The sequence below is a fragment of the Somniosus microcephalus genome, chromosome 13, assembly GCF_052327205.1.
Source record: "Somniosus microcephalus isolate GS21.2 chromosome 13, FLI_Smic_1.0, whole genome shotgun sequence".
NCBI lineage: Eukaryota > Metazoa > Chordata > Chondrichthyes > Squaliformes > Somniosidae > Somniosus > Somniosus microcephalus.
In genome coordinates, this window is record NC_140999.1 from 191950507 (window position 1) to 191967560 (window position 17054).

A 17054-nucleotide genomic window follows, 5' to 3' on the forward strand; every position below is an offset into this window, starting at 1 on the left:
AACAGTCTGGGTGTACTACTAACTACAGATATTTAAGGAGCGCTCATGTAAAAGGACACCGTGTAAGAGCGGAGAGGTGGGCAAGAGGGATTAAGAGAGACACATATGATCGGTGAGCTTTTTCAGAGGCTTTTGAAGACAGGGAAGAGAGGTAGTTAGGCAAACTGGTTTTGGAACTGAGAGAGTTCCAAGAGGGCAGGGGCCACAATGACGGAAGGATTGAGCTCCGCTTGCGGAGCAGGTGACCAAACCCAGAGTTTGAGGATCGCAGGGTGTAGGCTTGGCACATATGGCTCGAAGCGATCACTCAGATTGGATGCAGCAAGGCCAGGGAGGGAATTATGAGGGGACGGGGATGAGGATATTAAAGTCAATTCACTGGGGCAAAGGGGTTGAGTTGTGTGGAGGCGTTGTGTGTTAGGAGGACCTGGGTCGCAGAATTCTGGATTACCCAATGTTTCAGGAGAGTAGTGGCTGGGAAACCTGCAAGGAAGCCACCTGAGAAATCAATGCTTGAGATAAACACATAGATTAGTGTTACAGCAGCAGAGTGCGCGAAGTAGGGTGTCAGGGGGAAATGTTCCAGATGTGGAAAGAGGCAGAAGTAGCAACAGGCTGGATGTCAGGTATAACGGGCTGGATTTTGATTCTGGAGGCGTGTAGGAGGCGGGACTACAACTTTCGGGGTTGTAGTCCCGCCTCCATTGAGTTGTAGCCAACCCACGTGATTTTGACTTGATTGACCTTGTTCAGCCTGCCCAGCGGGCTCAGCAGGCCAATTAAGGGCCACCCGGCAACAGGTGACGTCACAGATTGAAATTTCATCTGTCAAGAGCTTTTGACAGATGAAATATCAGCATTTGACAGCTCTTTGAAGATGTCAAACACTGACATTTAAGTTAATTCCTTCCTCTCAGGCTGATTTAGAGATCTCTCCAGGACAGAAAGCTGAATGCTGCAACTTTTGACAGTTCGTGGCCATTCTGCTTTCTGTGCCGGTGAGATGAGGGACTCCCGAGACCTGAAGGAAGGAAGGCTGTAAAGGTAAGTAAAGGTAAGTAAAACTTCTTTAAACACTTTACACACACCAAACACACTTACCTCTGCACTCATGCACCCATCGCTCACCTGAACAACGGACATCTCGAACCCTCCAAGTCCTTCAGCTCGACGGCCCGCCTCGCTAACTTGGCGTGGTTTGGAGCCGTCGGGAATCCCACACTTCAGGAATAAAAATAGGGATTAGGCTAAAAACTGCCTGTTAACTACCTGTTAACAGGCAGTTAATTGGCACTAATCCCCTTCCCGCCTCGGGGAGTCGGGTCCCAGCACAGGTCGGGTACCCGCCTCCTTTGAAACTGGCATGGAGGCAGGTTGGGGGCGGGATGGGTTCGTGCCCCCCCGATTTCGAGATTTTAACCCCCCACACGCCTCCAATCCCGCCTCCACGGCCCAATGAAAATCCTGCCCAATGTGTTCAGCTCAGGGCCAAAGACCGGGGAATGAGTTCAAGACTGTTTTCTGATCTCTTGACTTTAATCTTTCCGTATCCTACTGCGCGACTCACTTCTAGTTATACGCTACTGAAGGTTTTACGCATTCCTCACTGCATGTTAGGATGTCTGTCTGAACATCACAGACGGCGGAGTCAGGCTTCCAGTGGTTAACAGATGTTGGAGAATTTCATGGTCGGAAATCTCTCGAGGAAAAGACTGTACGCTTTGGTTCATTTCCGTCCTAGAATAAATGCAAGCGGGCTAGGCCGCTCTCCCACCTGGCAGAAAACATGCAGTCGTCTTGGCGATAGAGCTTGCCCTTTATTATCTGGTAGTGAGTCCCCACAGCGCGACCGACAGTCTCCGCCATCATGTCACTGGAGATTCCTCGCTGGAAGGGTGAAAGGTCATCCTCTAGGACACTGGGTAAAATATAGATATAATTTTTAAAAAGTAATTAAAAAAAGCTTCGCTGGTCAAAGATTCACATTTATATTTTTCCAGTCAACGTGACCATTGTCACAGCAAACACCAATAGTCTGGTGATGCATTTGTGCCCTGTGGGGTCTGAGTTAAGTGAGGCTGTGCACCCACTTTTGAGGAGTATGAATCACAGATAATTCACAAGCATTGCACAACTAAGGGTATTTATTATACAAACAAAGGAGGTCTGGTAATCCATGAAACGTGGTCAATCATTCAACCCACTGCACAGGTGAAGTTAGACTGGATGTAAAGCTGTTCAGGAACAGTGAGAGAATGCAACAATGTCAGACACGTCATATTTTTCTTCTGAGGGTAGTCTCTGAGTCTATCACACGAGGCTAAGGACCTCAGGGAAATTGTGGCGGGGGGGGGGGGGGGTTTGGGGGGGGGACAGCTCGCTGTCTGCGATTTTCCATCCACAATTTTCCAGTGTGTGCTCACGGCTTGCATATACGAGGACTCTGAAACACTTTCCCTTAAATCTTCACTGGTGTTTAAAACTACCAGCAGAAACTAGGCACTCACGGTTGCTGTGGGGAGAGTTATAGTACATCGCCCGCAGTGGTGGGGTGGGGGGGAATTCATTTTTTTACCTTTGTTCTCAGGGGCGTAACACTGGCAAGGCCGCATTTATTGCCCAAGAAGGTGATGGTGGTGAGCCACCTTCTTGAGAAATTGTTTTTACAACGGAGTGGTTTCTTAGGCCACTTCAGAGGGAAGCATCAAGAATCAACCACGCCGTGCGGTACATTCTGGGAATCGGCAGCCAATACTCACGCAGCTGGTATCGACCCGCTAGCCAGATGGACGGAATCGTGGGACGCACGGCAACATAAAGAACCAACAACTCATCACTGACCCAACAGCAGAGGTCCCCGGCTTCGACCTCCCTCGCAGACAGTGGACGGCGCGCAACCCAATCCGCACCGAGCACGGACGATGCGGCCTCCTGCTCCACAGGCGGAAGGTGAGGGATGACCCGAAGTGGCCACGAGTCCCAGACCGTGGAACACATCACATCAACCTGCCCAGTAAGATCTGTTGCGGGTGTCGGCCCACATTTCTCCAGTTGGAATCTCAGGAGGCCAGCGAATGGATAACCAAACCAGACATTCCATTAGAAGTTTTTCCCATCATACGAATGTAGTAGCAGTGCGGTACTGGAGTCACACGTTGGCCAGACCGGGTAGGGGTAGCAGCTTCCATTCCATTAAGAACATCAGTGAATCCGATGGGCTTTCAATGGCAGCTTTGGAAGTCATTTTGTCAGGTGTTGGCCCACAGATGGCCAGATTTATTTCATTCAATTTCACAACTTGGCCTGGTGGGATTTGAACTCCCGACCTCTGGGCTGCTGGCCCAGTACCAGGTTAAACAGGTGCAGCTAGCAGCAAGGGGTGCGCTAGTTTGTGTGTTGCAGAGGAGGTTGTTTCCCCCAGTGCGTTGGCTAAGGTTCAATCTGTCCGTCAGCTATTGGGAAGGAGATAATCTGGCCCGTGTAGGGGAGTTACAGTAATATAATAGTGTGTGTGTACGGCTCCTCTAGCCCTACTCCACAGGTAGAGATGTCAGCTGTGGCTCAGTGGGGTAGCACACTCGCTTCTGAGTCAGAAGGCTGTGGGTTCAAATCCCAATCCAGGGACTTGAGCACAAAAATCTAGGCTGACACTCCAGTGCAGTGCTGAGGGAGTGCTGCACTGTCTGAGGTGCCGTCTTTTGGATGAGACGTTAAACCGAGGCCCCGTCTACTCTCTCAGGTGGACGTAAAAGATCCCAAGGCACTATTTCGAAGAAGAGCAGGGGAGTTTTTCCCGGTGTCTGGCCAATATTTATCCCTCAATCAACATAACAAAAACAGATTATCTGGTCATTATCACATTGCTGTTTGTGGGAGCTTGCTGCCACATTTCCCACATTACAACAGTGAATACACTCTAAAAGTACTTAATTGGCTGTAAAGTGCTTTGAGACGTCCGGTGGCCGTGAAAGGCGCTATAGAAATACAAGTCTGTCTTTCTTTCTATGCGTGGCCTCAGTCTGATACTTGCCACCAGAGGCTTTATGACCAGGACAAAAAGGAGATGGGGTAGGGCTGAACCACATCTAGTCCCCGACTGGAGGGGAAATGTGAGGGAGCTGAAGCCATTGGCGCTCACAGTTGGAGGAAAGCCATATTACGACATAATTCAAAAACCATAATTTACTTTAAAAAGACTAGAAAGAATATAGCGTGAGGCCACACCGTCGGTGACAGCTGCAGTTATGCTGGGTGCAGGGTTGGTAAGATCCCACGGCTGCTGATATCCTTTCCTTATATTTCTGCCAATTTTCATCTAAAAAAAAAGAAGGCGGCAATGTTAGAAGTGCATTGTTAATCAGCAAATGCTGAGTGGATTCAGCGCTGTGCTGTTAGGTAGGGAGTTCCAGGATTTTGATCCAGCGACGATGAAGGATCGGCGATATATTTCCAAGTGAGGATGGTGTGTGACTTGGAGGGGAACTTGGAGGTGGTGGTGTTCCCATGCGCCTGCTGCCCATGTCCTTCTAGGTGGAAGAGGTCGCGGGTTTGGGAGGTGCTGCCGAAGAAGCCTTGTTGAGTTGCTGCAGTGCATCTTGTAGATTGTACACACTGCAGCCACGGTGCGCCGGTGGTGGAGGGAGTGAATGTTTAAGGTGCTGGATGGGGTGCCAATCAAGCGGGCTGCTTTGTCCTGGATGGTGATGTCAGTAATTCCATCCCGTCCCTGCACTGCCCTGTTACAGCAAGTGGGCCTGATTCCCATTAAGTCTAATACATCAAATTTGCAAACCACCAGTGCAAAAGTTACTAGTAAATACATAATTTAAAAAAAATCAAACTTGTGGATCTTTTGGAAATTCCATATTCCAAAGGAAGCCCAGAAAAGGACTCCTACCTAACAACCTTATTCAGCCAGACCATAATGATGGCTGGTTGGGAAATGGCATCCACACTGAGGAGTTTTGGATCAGCGAAAGTGTAGAGGGAGCTTTGCTCTGCATTAGGTGTTCTGTAACTCACTTGGAAGTGGCTGGTGCTAGCACTGGGTGGAAAAATGTTGTATTTCCCAGCAAGGACTGACATCCCTAACTTGATGAGCACAAAGATTAACAGGTGACCTTGGGCTGTGTGGCAGGAAGAGCTTCAGAGTTACATATTTACGACTGTAAGTAATGAGTCACCTTCACCAGTGGTTACCAGGTACCTCTCCGACCCACACATGTTGTGTTTGCAGCTTTCCCAAAATTACCAGCGCTGCGTAGATTCACCAGGATAAGACCAGGGCTTAGAGGGTTACATTATGAGGACAGGTTGCATAAACTTGGCTTGTATTGCCTTGAGTTTAGAAGATTGAAGGGTGATCTGATCGAGGTGTTTAAAACATTAAAAGGATTTGATAGGGTAGATACAAAAAGGAACTATTTTCTCTGGCGGGGGAAATGAAGGACAAGGGGAGATAACCTTAAAATTAGAGTCAAGTTCAGGAGCAAAGTCGGGAAGCATTTCTTCCCACACAAAGGGGAGTAGAAATCTTCCCCCAAAGGGCTGGGAATGCTGGGGGTCAACTGGAGCTTTCAATACTGAGGTAGATTTTTGTTAGGTAAGGATGTGCAATGGATAGGGAGCAGACAGGTAAATGGAGGTATCGTAGCACAGTGGTTATGTGACTGGACTAGTAATCCAGAGGCCTGGGCTAATAATCTGGAGACGCGAGTTCAAATCCCACCAGGGCAGCTGGGGAATTTAAATTCAGTTAATTAAATAAGTCTGGCATTGTAATGGTGACCATGAAACTATTGGATTGTCATTAAAAACCGATCTGGTTCACTACTGTCCTTTAGCGAATGGAAATCTGCCGTCCAGACCCACGGCAATGTGGTTGACTCTGAAATGGCCGAGCAAGCCACTCAGTTGTACCAAACCGCTACAACAAAGTCCGCACTGTGGGAGTAACTTCACCACACGGACTGCAGCGGTTCAAGAAGGTGGCTCACCACCATCTTCTCGAGGACAATTAGGGATGGGCAATAAATGTTGGCCTTGCCAGCGACACCCACATCTCGTGAACGAATACATTTTAAAAAAATTGAGTGGCAAGGAGATGGCCTCCATGGGAATGACAGCAGCATCCAATGAATTAATAGTGTTTCTCGCTCAAGTTTGCCATTCCCCAGCTTGTTCTGCAGTGCCACCAACAGGCAATTCTGTTACTCCAGTTGTATCTGGCTCGCTAAGTCCTGCTGATAATTGAGCTGCCTCTTGTCAACCAGGCCTGTACTAGCACATGCAATACTAACAGGGAGGTGACACAAAGTCTGCTCCCCCAGCAGCTCCCACCTCACTTTTTTAGCAAGACTTACTCGGTCTCGCTAAAAATACAAATGAAAACAGAACCATTGGTTCTCCTTGTACGAAGACTGCCGCAGCTTAGAGCTAAAGCTGCAGGTCTATGCATCCAACCTTTCCATGCAGGATTCAATGTAGAGATTGATGCAGACAGAGACAGACACGCACAACACAGACACACACATGCACACTGAAGAATGTTTTAAAGTGTTTGGGGGCAAAATTCGGTTGCTTTGCACCTCCTGTTAGCACCCTAAGGGGGCGCTGACAGAGCGCAAAGCAACTAGCGCCCAGGCGCAGCGCTGCTAACGCCTTCCTCGAAATTCAGTGGGAGGTTAGCGGCAGCGGTAGTGCCCCGCGCCTCCGGCAATGATGTCATCGCTGTGCACAGGGCCCCAGCCGCCAACTTGGGTCGCGCCCCCTGACGTACCGCTGGACGCTATGTTCGACAGGGTCAGGGGCATATATGCAGCCGTGGTGCCAATATTTAAAGGGGAGGTGCCGGGCGGCCATTCTTTTTGCTGGCCGCCTGCCAGCGCTTGCGCAAGGCCCCTCCCCTTTAATAAGGGGAGGGAGGTCTGCAGTACCGCGCTGCTACACGTAGCGCCGCGATATTGAGCTGAAGCGCCCCAAGAGGGGGGGGCGCGCTTCCAGTAGCGCCCCCCTTCCTGCTTGGGGCGCTACCATCCAATTTCGGCCGCGGGGACGCTAACTTTATTGGGGCACTAAAAGTAGCGCCCCGGCAACGTTAGCATCCCAAAGGGGGCGCGACCCAATCTTCCCTCCTTTGGGTTTGGAATGATCTAGGTAGCTGCCACCTCTACACAGTACTTACAGCTTTTATTTTCTACAATGCCCGGGAAAGTAAAGGCCATGGGATTAATAGGACAGTGGCAACGTGGATACAAAATTGGCTAAGGGACAGAAAGTAGTGACTTTTCATACTAGGGGGACATATACAGTAAATCTCCTCTGCACCCCCTCGAGTGCAATCACATCTTTCCTGTAATGTGGTGACCAGAACTGCACGCAGTACTCTAGCTGCGGCCTAACTAGTGTTTTATACAGTTCAAGCATAACCTCCCTGCTCTTGTATTCTCTGCCTCGGCTAATAAAGGCAAGTATCCCGTGTGTCTTCTTAACCACCTTATCTTGTCCTGTTACCTTTAGGGATCTGTGGACATGCACTCCAAGGTCCCTCTGTTCCTCTACACTTCTCAGTATCCTACCATTTATCTTTTGTTAGCCCTCCCCCAAATGCATTACCTCACACTTCTCCGGATTGAATTCCATTTGTCACTTTTCTGCCCACCTGACCAATCCATTGATATCTTCCTGCAGTCTGCAGCTTTCTTCTTCACTATCAACCACACGGCCAATTTTTGTATCATCTGCAAACTTCTTAATCATGCCCCCTACATTAAAGTCTAAATCATTGATATATACCACAAAAAGCAAGTGACCGAGTACTGAGCCCTGCGGAACCCCACTGGAAACAGCCTTCCAGTCACAAAAACGCCCGTCAACCATTACCCCTTTGCTTCCTGCCACTGAGCCAATTTTGGATCCAACTTGCCACTTTGCCTTGGATCCCCTGAGCTGTTACTTTTCTGACCAGTCTGCCATGTGGGACCTTGTCAGAAGCCTTGCTCAAATCCATGTAGACTACATCAAATGCACTACCCTCATCAACCCTCGTTACCTCCTCAAAAAATTCAATCTAGTAAGTCAGACGCGACCTTCTATTAACAAATCTATGCTGACTGTCCTTGATTAATCTGTGCCTTTCTAAATGAAGATTAATACTGTCCCACAGAATTTTTTCCAATAATTTGCCCACCACCGAGGTTAGGCTGACTGGCCTGTAATGACTTGGTCTATCCCTTACTCCATTTTTAAACAACGGTACAACGTTAGCAGTCCTCCGGCACCACACCTGTAGCCAGAGAGGATTGGAAATGATGGCCAGAGCCTCTGCTATTTCCTCCCTCGCTTCTCTTAACAGCCTGGGATACATTTCATCCGGGCCTGGCAATTTATCTACTTTCAAAAATGCTATACTTCCTCTCTCACTATGTTTATCTCATCTAATATTTCACACTCCTCCTCCTGAAGTACAATGTCTGCATCGTCCCTCTCTTTTGTGAAGACAGACAGACACAATGGCCACGATTTCGCCTACCGAGGTGGGTTCGGTGCGGCCAGGGTCGGTGGCGGTGCGTGACCCGGCTGCTGGCTCCAGCCCACTCTGTAGAGTGATCTTACGTTGATTGAGCTTGTTAAGCCCGCCCAGCACGTTTCCCGGCCAATTGAAGGAAGCAGGTCTGATGATGTCACTTGACGATGTGTCATCAGGTGGTTTCCTTAAAGGGACCATGCGCAAATTGATTTTGACAGTTGTGCTGTCTGTGTTCTACAGCATGGAGGTGCTGCAAACACTGATAAGCACGGCACAGAGGTACAGGGCTGCACTCAGGCTCTCCCATGACTCCCTCCATATGCTTATGGAGGGAGTCACAGTATGCAATGAGGTCCTCATCCCTTCCAATGGCGGAAGAGACCTCCCCAGGAGATCAACACAGCCTGGTTGCACATTACACAGGAGGGCACAAGCAGGGATGTCGTCAGGAGGACCAGGCTGCAGTGGCGCAAACGTTTCAACGATCTCAGTAGATCACAAAACATTACTGCAAAGCCACACTCAACCTCATCCTGCTGTACCACTCATCACATCCCCCTCACTCTGCCTTCGCTACCCTACTCTTGCACATCCTTACTCACACCAACTTACCTTGCACCTCCACCCATCCCTCTCTATCTACATTATCACTTCCCCATCTCACTAGCCACCCCTCACACTCACCCTCATCCTAGTCCAATCATACCAACTAACAACACACAAGGATAGGCACGTGGATGTTTTAGCCAATGTTCATGTGAAGTTTCTGTTAATGTGCTGTCAAACAATGAAATCTTTATTTTCAACACTTTCCGTTCTTGGACAGATCTGTGTGCACCTTTGGAAGTGGCTTAGTGAGTTGCAGTGAATGGTGAGACATAATGGTACCCCCGCAATAGCGATGAGTGTGAAAGGAATGGCTTGAGTATTTTAGGGATGCTTTATGGTGTTTGTGTGGGGTGGTGCCAACCTGGTGCATCATGTGGCAGCCAAGGTGTACCGCGTCAAGTAAAGCAAATCTGGCTATGGTGAGGCCATCCCTAGCAGCAATGTGGTTGGGTACTGATGCCGTGTGTCCTGTGCAGCAGCAGTTGATTGCAGAGAAGGTTGTTTTTGTTGTTGGTGCTGCTGGTGTGCCTGGTGCTGGGGCTGATAGTGGTGGGATTCTGAGGACCAAGGTGAGATAGTTTCAAGGGCACCAATGCTGATGTAATAGATGGCAGGTGAAGTTGAGATGACAGAAGCAAATCTGTCACTGGTCAGAGAGGTTGTTCCAATGAGGTGGCACTGAATAGAGAGTTGGCTCCAAACACTTGCAAGCTGCAGAAAGCTCAATCTGTCTTCCAAATGCAGTAAGCAACAGTTTCTGAGCTTGGAAAGTGAACAGCTGTGCGACGGGAGCTTTTAAAGCACATTTGCAGCTGTCAAGTAATCAGATAATTCAATGCTGAATCCACTCACGACCTGCGGAGCTGACGTGATCCCTGAGCAGCATATAACCCGTGGGGAACTCGTAAAATTGAAAGGAAAGCTTAAAATAGTATTTGAGTGCTTCTTAACAATCTCTTAATGATCTAAAGTGCCTCCCCCGCCACTTGGTGTCGGGTCTGTTCAGTGCTGACAGACCCAACATCTGGGAGACTAGCATGGAGATGGGTTGAGTTGACAGCGGGTTCCCTACCATTTTGGTACGAAGAATGAGGAGAGGCAATATAAACTAAATGGTACAATTTTAAAGGGGGTACGGGAACAGAGAGACCTGGGGGTGTATGTACACAAACCTTTGAAGGTGGCAGGACATGCTGAGGAGGTTGTTAAAAAGGCACACGGGATCCGAGGCTTTATTAATAGAGGAATAGAGTACAAAAGCAAGGAAGAAATGCTAAATCTTTATAAAACACTGGTTAAGCCTGAGCTGGAGCATTGTGTTCAATCCTGGGCACCACAGTTTAGGATAGAAAAGATGCCAAGACCTCAGAGAGGGTGCAGAAGAGATTAAATAAAGAGAAAGTGCTTTCAGTGGCTGAAGGGTCGGTAAACAGAGGACACAGATTTAAGGTGATTGGCAAAAGAACTAGTGGAGACATCAGGAATTTTTTTTTTTTTTTTACGCAAGGCTCTGGATGGGTGGTGGAAACAGATTCAATAGTAACTTTCAAAAGGGATAAACACTTGAAAAGAAAACATTTATAGGTCTGTGGGGAAAGAGCAGGGGAGTGGGATTAATTGTAGAGCTCTACCAAAGAGCTGGCACAGGCACGATGGGCCGAACTTGTGCTGTATCATTCTATGATAGTTCTGATACTTATCAACTTATGAGAAAATTAACAACTAAAAAGCAAAAGACTGTAAATCTGAAACAAAAATAGCTGGGAATACAGATCTGTCAGTATCTGTTCTTTCCACAGGTGCTTACTGACCTGCCGTATGTTTCCAGCTTTTATCTGAAAATTAACCAGTTGCACTAACAGTTCCAACTATTAGATTTCCATTTTACTAATAAGGGAGAATGTATTACTCTGCTGGGAATCCACAGATAAAACAGGTTATTTTAGCCAGCAAGGTTTTTGGCTTTTGCTCAAAGTATTATGGGTTCAAACCCCAATCAACCTTGCATTTATATAGCGCTTTTCACATCCTCAGAACATCTCAGTCAATTAATTACTTTTGAAGTTAAATCCCTGTTATTTTGTAGGCAAACACAGCAGCCAGTTTGTGCACAAGATCGAGTCAAATGAGCAGTTAATCTGTGTGTTTTTTTTATTGTGTTGGTTGAGGGATAAACTTTGCCAGGACGCCAATAGAAATGTCGAATAGTGACACAGGACCTTTTACGACCACCTGAACAGCGGGGAGGCCTCAGTTTAATGTCTCATCTGAAAGATGGCACCTCTGAGAATGCAGCGCTCCTTCAGTAATGAAGCATCCGCCCCTCCAGGGTCCTAAGTGAATCACGCTCAGCCCTCCACCAGCTACAGCTACAAGGTTGGTAGGTGACGAGTTCCCAGCCTTCCACCATCTTTTGGATGAGACGTTAAACCGTGGCACCATCAGCCCTCTCAGGTGGATGTAAAAGATCTCATGGCACTATTGGAAGAGTTTTCCCAGTGTCCTGGACAGTACTTATCCCTCAACCAACATCACAAAAAAACATTATCTGGTCATTTATTGCTGTTTGTGGGACCTTGCTATGTGCAAATTGCCTGCTGTGTACATTACAACAGTGACCACACTTCAAAAGTACTTCATTGGCTGTGGAGCACTTTGGGATGCTCTGAAGGGCAGTATATAAATGAAAGTTCTTTCTTTCCCCATGCCCTGCATCGAACCCCGCTTTGCTGGTCTCCGCCCCCCACCGTGCTGTAACCCCTTACCTCCGTGCTGTAACCCCTGACCTGCTCCCCGTGCTGTAACCCCTGACCCCCCCGTGCTGTAATCCCTGACCACCCCCCCCCCGTGCTGTAACCCGACCACCCCCCCGTGCTGTAACCCCTGACCACCCCCCCGTGCTGTAACCCCTGACACCCCCCCGTGCTGTAACCCCTGACCTGCTCCCCGTGCTGTAACCCCTGACCTGCTCCCTGTGCTGTAGCCCGACACCCCCCCGTGCTGTAACCCCTGACCTGCTCCCCGTGCTGTAACCCCTGACCTCCCCCGTGCTGTAACCCCTGACCTGCTCCCCGTGCTGTAACCCCCAACACCCCCCCCCCCCCCCGGTGCTGTAACCCCTGACACCCCCCCCCGTGCTGTAACCCCTGACCTGCTCCCCGTGCTGTAACCCCATACCTGCTCCCCTTGCTGTAACCCCTGACCTGCTCCCCGTGCTGTAATCCCTGACTCACCCCCCCCGTGCTGTAACCCCTGACCTCCCCGTCCTCTAACCCCTGACCTCCCTCGTCCTCTAACCCCTGACCTCTCCCGTCTCCTGTCTGTATTGTGCTCCCTGATCTTCTTTGTCCCGAATGACCAACTTTTGAGGAGCCGCTGCCAGGCCCGGTCCCCCGGCGTAGTGAGAGGCCGGTCTGCGGGGCCTGGAGCCACTTTACCTGCTGTGCCGCCGCTGCCGGCTGCCCACAAACTCTGGCTCCAGAGAACCGCCGCCAACAGCCGCCATCTTGTCGCCATCGCACACCGCGCCTGCGCACATCCACCGCTCCGCGTTCCATTGATCAGCCTGGCCGCCCGTTACCATAGAGGCGCCGCAGCGGCCTAGTGGAAAACTCCCAGCCCAGAGACCAGAGCTCACTTGCCAATGGTGATTCCACTGTAACTTACTCGGGAAATAGATAATTGCTCATTTCATTTGCAAAATAACTAGTGTGGCAAATGCAAAGTTTATAAATAAGTTTCCCCCCTCCCCAAGGGTTGCCAACTCTGGTTGAACATATTCCTGGAGGTTTCATTGCCTGCCTGCAAGTGCCCTGCCATTGGTCAGCCAACATGTCCATCTTTACCTGCTCCGCCCCCACACTCCTGCCATTGGTCACCCAACATGTCCATCTTCAGCTGCTCCGCCCCCACACTCCTGCCATTGGTCACCCAACATATCCATCTTCACCTGCTCCGCCCCCACACTCCTGCCATTGGTCACCCAACATGTCCATCCTCGTATACCACGCCCACACAGTCCTGCCTTTGGTCACCCAACAATCCATCTTCACCTAAACAACAACAGAAAATGCTGGAAAAACCCAGCAGGCCAGGCAACATCCGTGGAGAGAAATAGAGTCAACGTTTCAGGTTGAAACCCTTTTGTCAGGACTGAAAAAACACAGGAAATGAAACAGATTAAAAGGCCAACAGAAAATGCTGGAAAAACTCAGCAAGTCAGGCAACATCCGTGGAGAGAAATTTGAGTTGACGTTTCGGGTTTGACCCTTCTTTTCCAGCATTTTCTGTTGTTATTTCGGATTTCCAACATCTGCAGTATTTTGCTATCAGATTAAAAGGCCAGTTTGGGGGCTGGGAAATGGGGATGAGAGAACAAAAGAGAAGTGAAGAGACATTAAGAGGTATTCAAAATGAGACGAGATGGTGGTAGGACTAGTAAAGAGACAAAAGACGGCTCTAGATGAGGTGTGAAATGCGCTGGCAGAATGGGAGACAGCTGCCATGTGGGAAGAGAAAAAAAGGGGGAAGGGCACAAAACAAAGGTGTAGATAAAAAATATATATAAAAATGTAATGGGGGCCGAGGTTATGATCTGAAATTGTTGAACTCGATATTGAGTCCGGAAGGCTGTAAAGTGCCTCATCGGAAGATGAGGTGCTGTTCCTCGAGCTTACGCTGAGTTTCCGTGGAACAACGCAAGAGGCCAAGGACAGTGAGGTTTGAGTGGGAATGGAGCGGTGAATTAAAATGACAGGCGACCGGAAACTCAGGGTCCCCCTTACGGACTGAACGGAGGTGTTCTGCAAAGCGGTCACCCAATCTGCATTTGGTCTCCCCAATGTAGAGGAGACCACATCGTGAGCAGCGAATACAGTATACTAGATTGCAAGAAGTACAAGTAAATCGCTGTTTCACCTGGAAGGGGTTTTTGGGGCCCTGGACAGTGGGAAGGGGGGAGTTATAAGGGCAGGTGTTGCATCTCCTGCGCTTGCACGGGAAGGTGCCGGGCGAAGGGGAAGGGGTGCTGGGGGCGATAGAGGAGTGGACTAGGGTGTCTCGGAGGGAGCGGTCCCTACGGAATGCTGAAAGGGGAGGGGAAGATGCGTTTGGTGGTGGGATCACATTGGAGGTGGCGGAAATGGCGGAAGATGATCCGTTGAATGTGGAGGCTGGTGGGGTGAAAGGTGAGGACAAGGGGAACCCTATCGTGGTTCCGGGAGGGAGGGCAGAAGTGCGGGAGCTGGAACGGACACGGTCGAGAGCCGTGTCAACCACGGTAGAGGGGAATCCTCGGTTGAGGAAAAAGGAAGACATGTCAGAAGCACTGGTGTGGAAGGTGGCATCGTTGGAGCAGATGCGGCGGAGACGGAGAAACTGGGAGAATGGAATAGAGTCCTTACAGGAGGCGGGGTGGGAGGAAGTGTAGTCCAGGTAGCTGTGGGAGTCAGTGGGCTTGTAATGGATGTTGGTCAATAACCTATCCTCAGAGATGGAGACGGAGAAGTCGAGGAAGGGAAGGGAAGGGAAGAGTCGGAGATGGACCATGTGAAGGTGAGGGAAGGGTGGAAATTGGAGGCAAAGTGAATGAAATTGTCTAGTTCAGGGTGAGAGCAGGAAACGGCACCGATACAGTCATCAGTGTACCAGAAAAAGAGGTGAGGGAGGGGACCCGAGTAGGACTGGAACAAAGAATGTTCCACATATCCCACGAAAAGGCAGGCATAGCTAGGACCCATGCGGGTACCCATAGCAACACCTTTGATTTGGAGGAAATGAGGAGTCAAAGGAGAAGTTGTTCAATGTGAGAACAAGTTCAGCCAGGCGGAGGAGGGTGGTGGTGGATGGGGACTGGTTGGGCCTCTGTTCAAGGAAGAAGCGGAGCGCCCTCAGGCCATCCTGGTGGGGGATGGAGGTGTAGAGGGATTGTACGTCCATAGTGAAAAGGAGGCGGTTGGAGCCAGGAAACTGGAAACTGTTAAAGTGGCGGAGGGCGTCCGAAGAGTTGCGGATGTAGGTGGGAAGAGATTAGACAAGGGGAGAAAAGATAGAGTCGAGATAGGAAGAGCTAAGTTCAGCCTGTTCTTGCCCCACGGAACTTATCTCTTCCTATCTCGACACTATCTTTTCCCATTACATTTTTACATATATTTTTTATCCACACCTTTGTTTTGTGCCCTTCCCCCTTTTTCTCTCTCCCACATGGCAGCTGTCTCTCATTCTGCCAGTGCATTTCACACCTCATCTAGAGCCGTCTTTTGTCTCTTAGTCCTCTCACCATCTCGTCTGGTTTTGAATACCTCTTAATGTCTCTTCACTTCTCTTTTGTTCTTTCATCCCCATTTCCCAGCCCCCAAACTGGCCTTTTAATCTGTTTCATTTCCTGTGTATTTTCAGTCCTGACGAAGGGTTTCGACCTGAAACGTTGACCCTATTTTCTCTCCACGGATGTTGCCTGGCCTGCTGAGTTTTTCCAGCATTTTCTGTTGTTATTTCGGATTTCCAGCATCCGCAGTATTTTGCTATCCATCTTCACACGCCCCGCCCTCACATTCCTGTCATTGGTCATCCAACATGTCAATCTTCACCTCACCTGCCCCGCCCCCACAGTCCTGCCATTGGTCACCCAACATGTCCATCTTCAAATTGGAGTATTTTTCATTCCCTACTTCGATGGTTCGACCGTCAGTCAAACAGCCTTTGGTTTTTCCTTCTCCAATGCTTTTCTAACTAATAAGTGCTTAAAAGAAATTTTTTTTTTAAAGTTTTTTTTATTGCCCCTACCTATAATTTTCTCCCTGGTTTTGCTGGCAGCAGTGGCCTGAAGATTAATCTTCAATTCCTGGAGACTTCAATTCAATCCTGGAGGGATGGTAACCCAGGTTCCCTCTGGGGGGCTTACAGCTTGGCTTGAGGTCTGATAATTGTTTTGCTGCTGATGAAAACTACTTAAAACCATAAATTTAGACTCAGTCAGAAAGAAGCAGATAAAAAATTTTAAAGACAAGGAAGTAATGAGAGGAAAAATGACTTGTTTTTTAAGAATTAAACTTTTCGCTCTGAAAATTCCTGGGCTTGGGAGGGCAAAATAAGAACGCAAAGGGGCTGCGCAGGCGATTCAATATACGCACATGCGCGATTTTTACATTGAAATGCCGGCAAGCCAGCTGCGCGAGTTTCCTGGAACAGTGCGTGGCTGCGCACCTTACAGGGAACACTGGTCAGAAGGTTGTGGGTTCAAGTCCCACTCCAGAGACTTGAGCATAAAAATCTAGGCTGACACTCCAGTGCAGTATTGAGGGAATGCTGCACTGTCGGAGGGGCAGTACTGAGGGAATACTGCACTGTCGGAGGGGCAGTACTGAGGGAGCGCTGCACTGTCGGAGGGGCAGTACTGAGGGAGCGCTGCACTGTCGGAGGGGCAGTACTAAGGGAGCGCCGCACTGTCGGAGGGGCAATACTGAGGGAGTGCTGCACTGTCGGAGGGGCAGTACTGAGGGAGCGTTGCACTGTCGGAGGGGTAGTACTGAGGGAGCGCCGGCACTGTCGGAGGGGCAGTACTGAGGGAGTGCTGCACTGTTGGAGGGGTAGTACTGAGGGAGCGCCGCACTGTCGGAGGGGCAGTACTGAGGGAGCGCTGCACTGTCGGAGGGGCAGTACTGAGGGAGTGCTGCACTGTCGGAGGGGCAGTACTGAGGGAGCGCCGCACTGTCGGAGGGGCAGTACTGAGGGAGCGCCACACTGTCGGAGGGGCAGTACTGAGGGAGTGCTGCACTGTCGGAGGGGCAGTACTGAGGGAGTGCTGCACTGTCGGAGGGGCGATACTGAGGGAGCGCTGCACGGTTGGAGGTGGCGTCTTTTGGACGAGACATTAAACTGAGGCCCCGTTTGCTCTCAGGTGGATGTAAAAGATCCCGCG

General features: G+C 49.6%; 1 protein-coding gene and 1 long non-coding RNA gene across 3 annotated transcripts in view; one reads left to right on the forward strand and one right to left on the reverse strand.

Annotated features, from left to right (window-relative positions):
- poglut1 (protein O-glucosyltransferase 1) overlaps positions 1-12869 on the reverse strand; it is a 35499-nt gene extending 22630 nt beyond the window's left edge. Inside the window, exons 1-3 of one of the 2 annotated variants that reach the window (XM_086005872.1) lie at positions 12574-12865; positions 4225-4315; positions 1775-1918 (exon numbers count right to left, since the gene is read on the reverse strand). In XM_086005872.1, coding sequence (XP_085861998.1) covers positions 1775-1918; positions 4225-4315; positions 12574-12652 — 314 coding nt within the window. In that variant the 5' untranslated portion in view covers positions 12653-12865. Of the gene's footprint in view, positions 1-1774; positions 1919-4224; positions 4316-12573 lie in introns of both variants that reach the window. The other variant, XM_086005873.1, reaches the window with a different exon arrangement.
- The window catches only part of LOC147108921 (uncharacterized), a 58114-nt gene that overhangs the window by 21404 nt on the left and 19656 nt on the right, over positions 1-17054 (forward strand). The window lies entirely within an intron of this gene.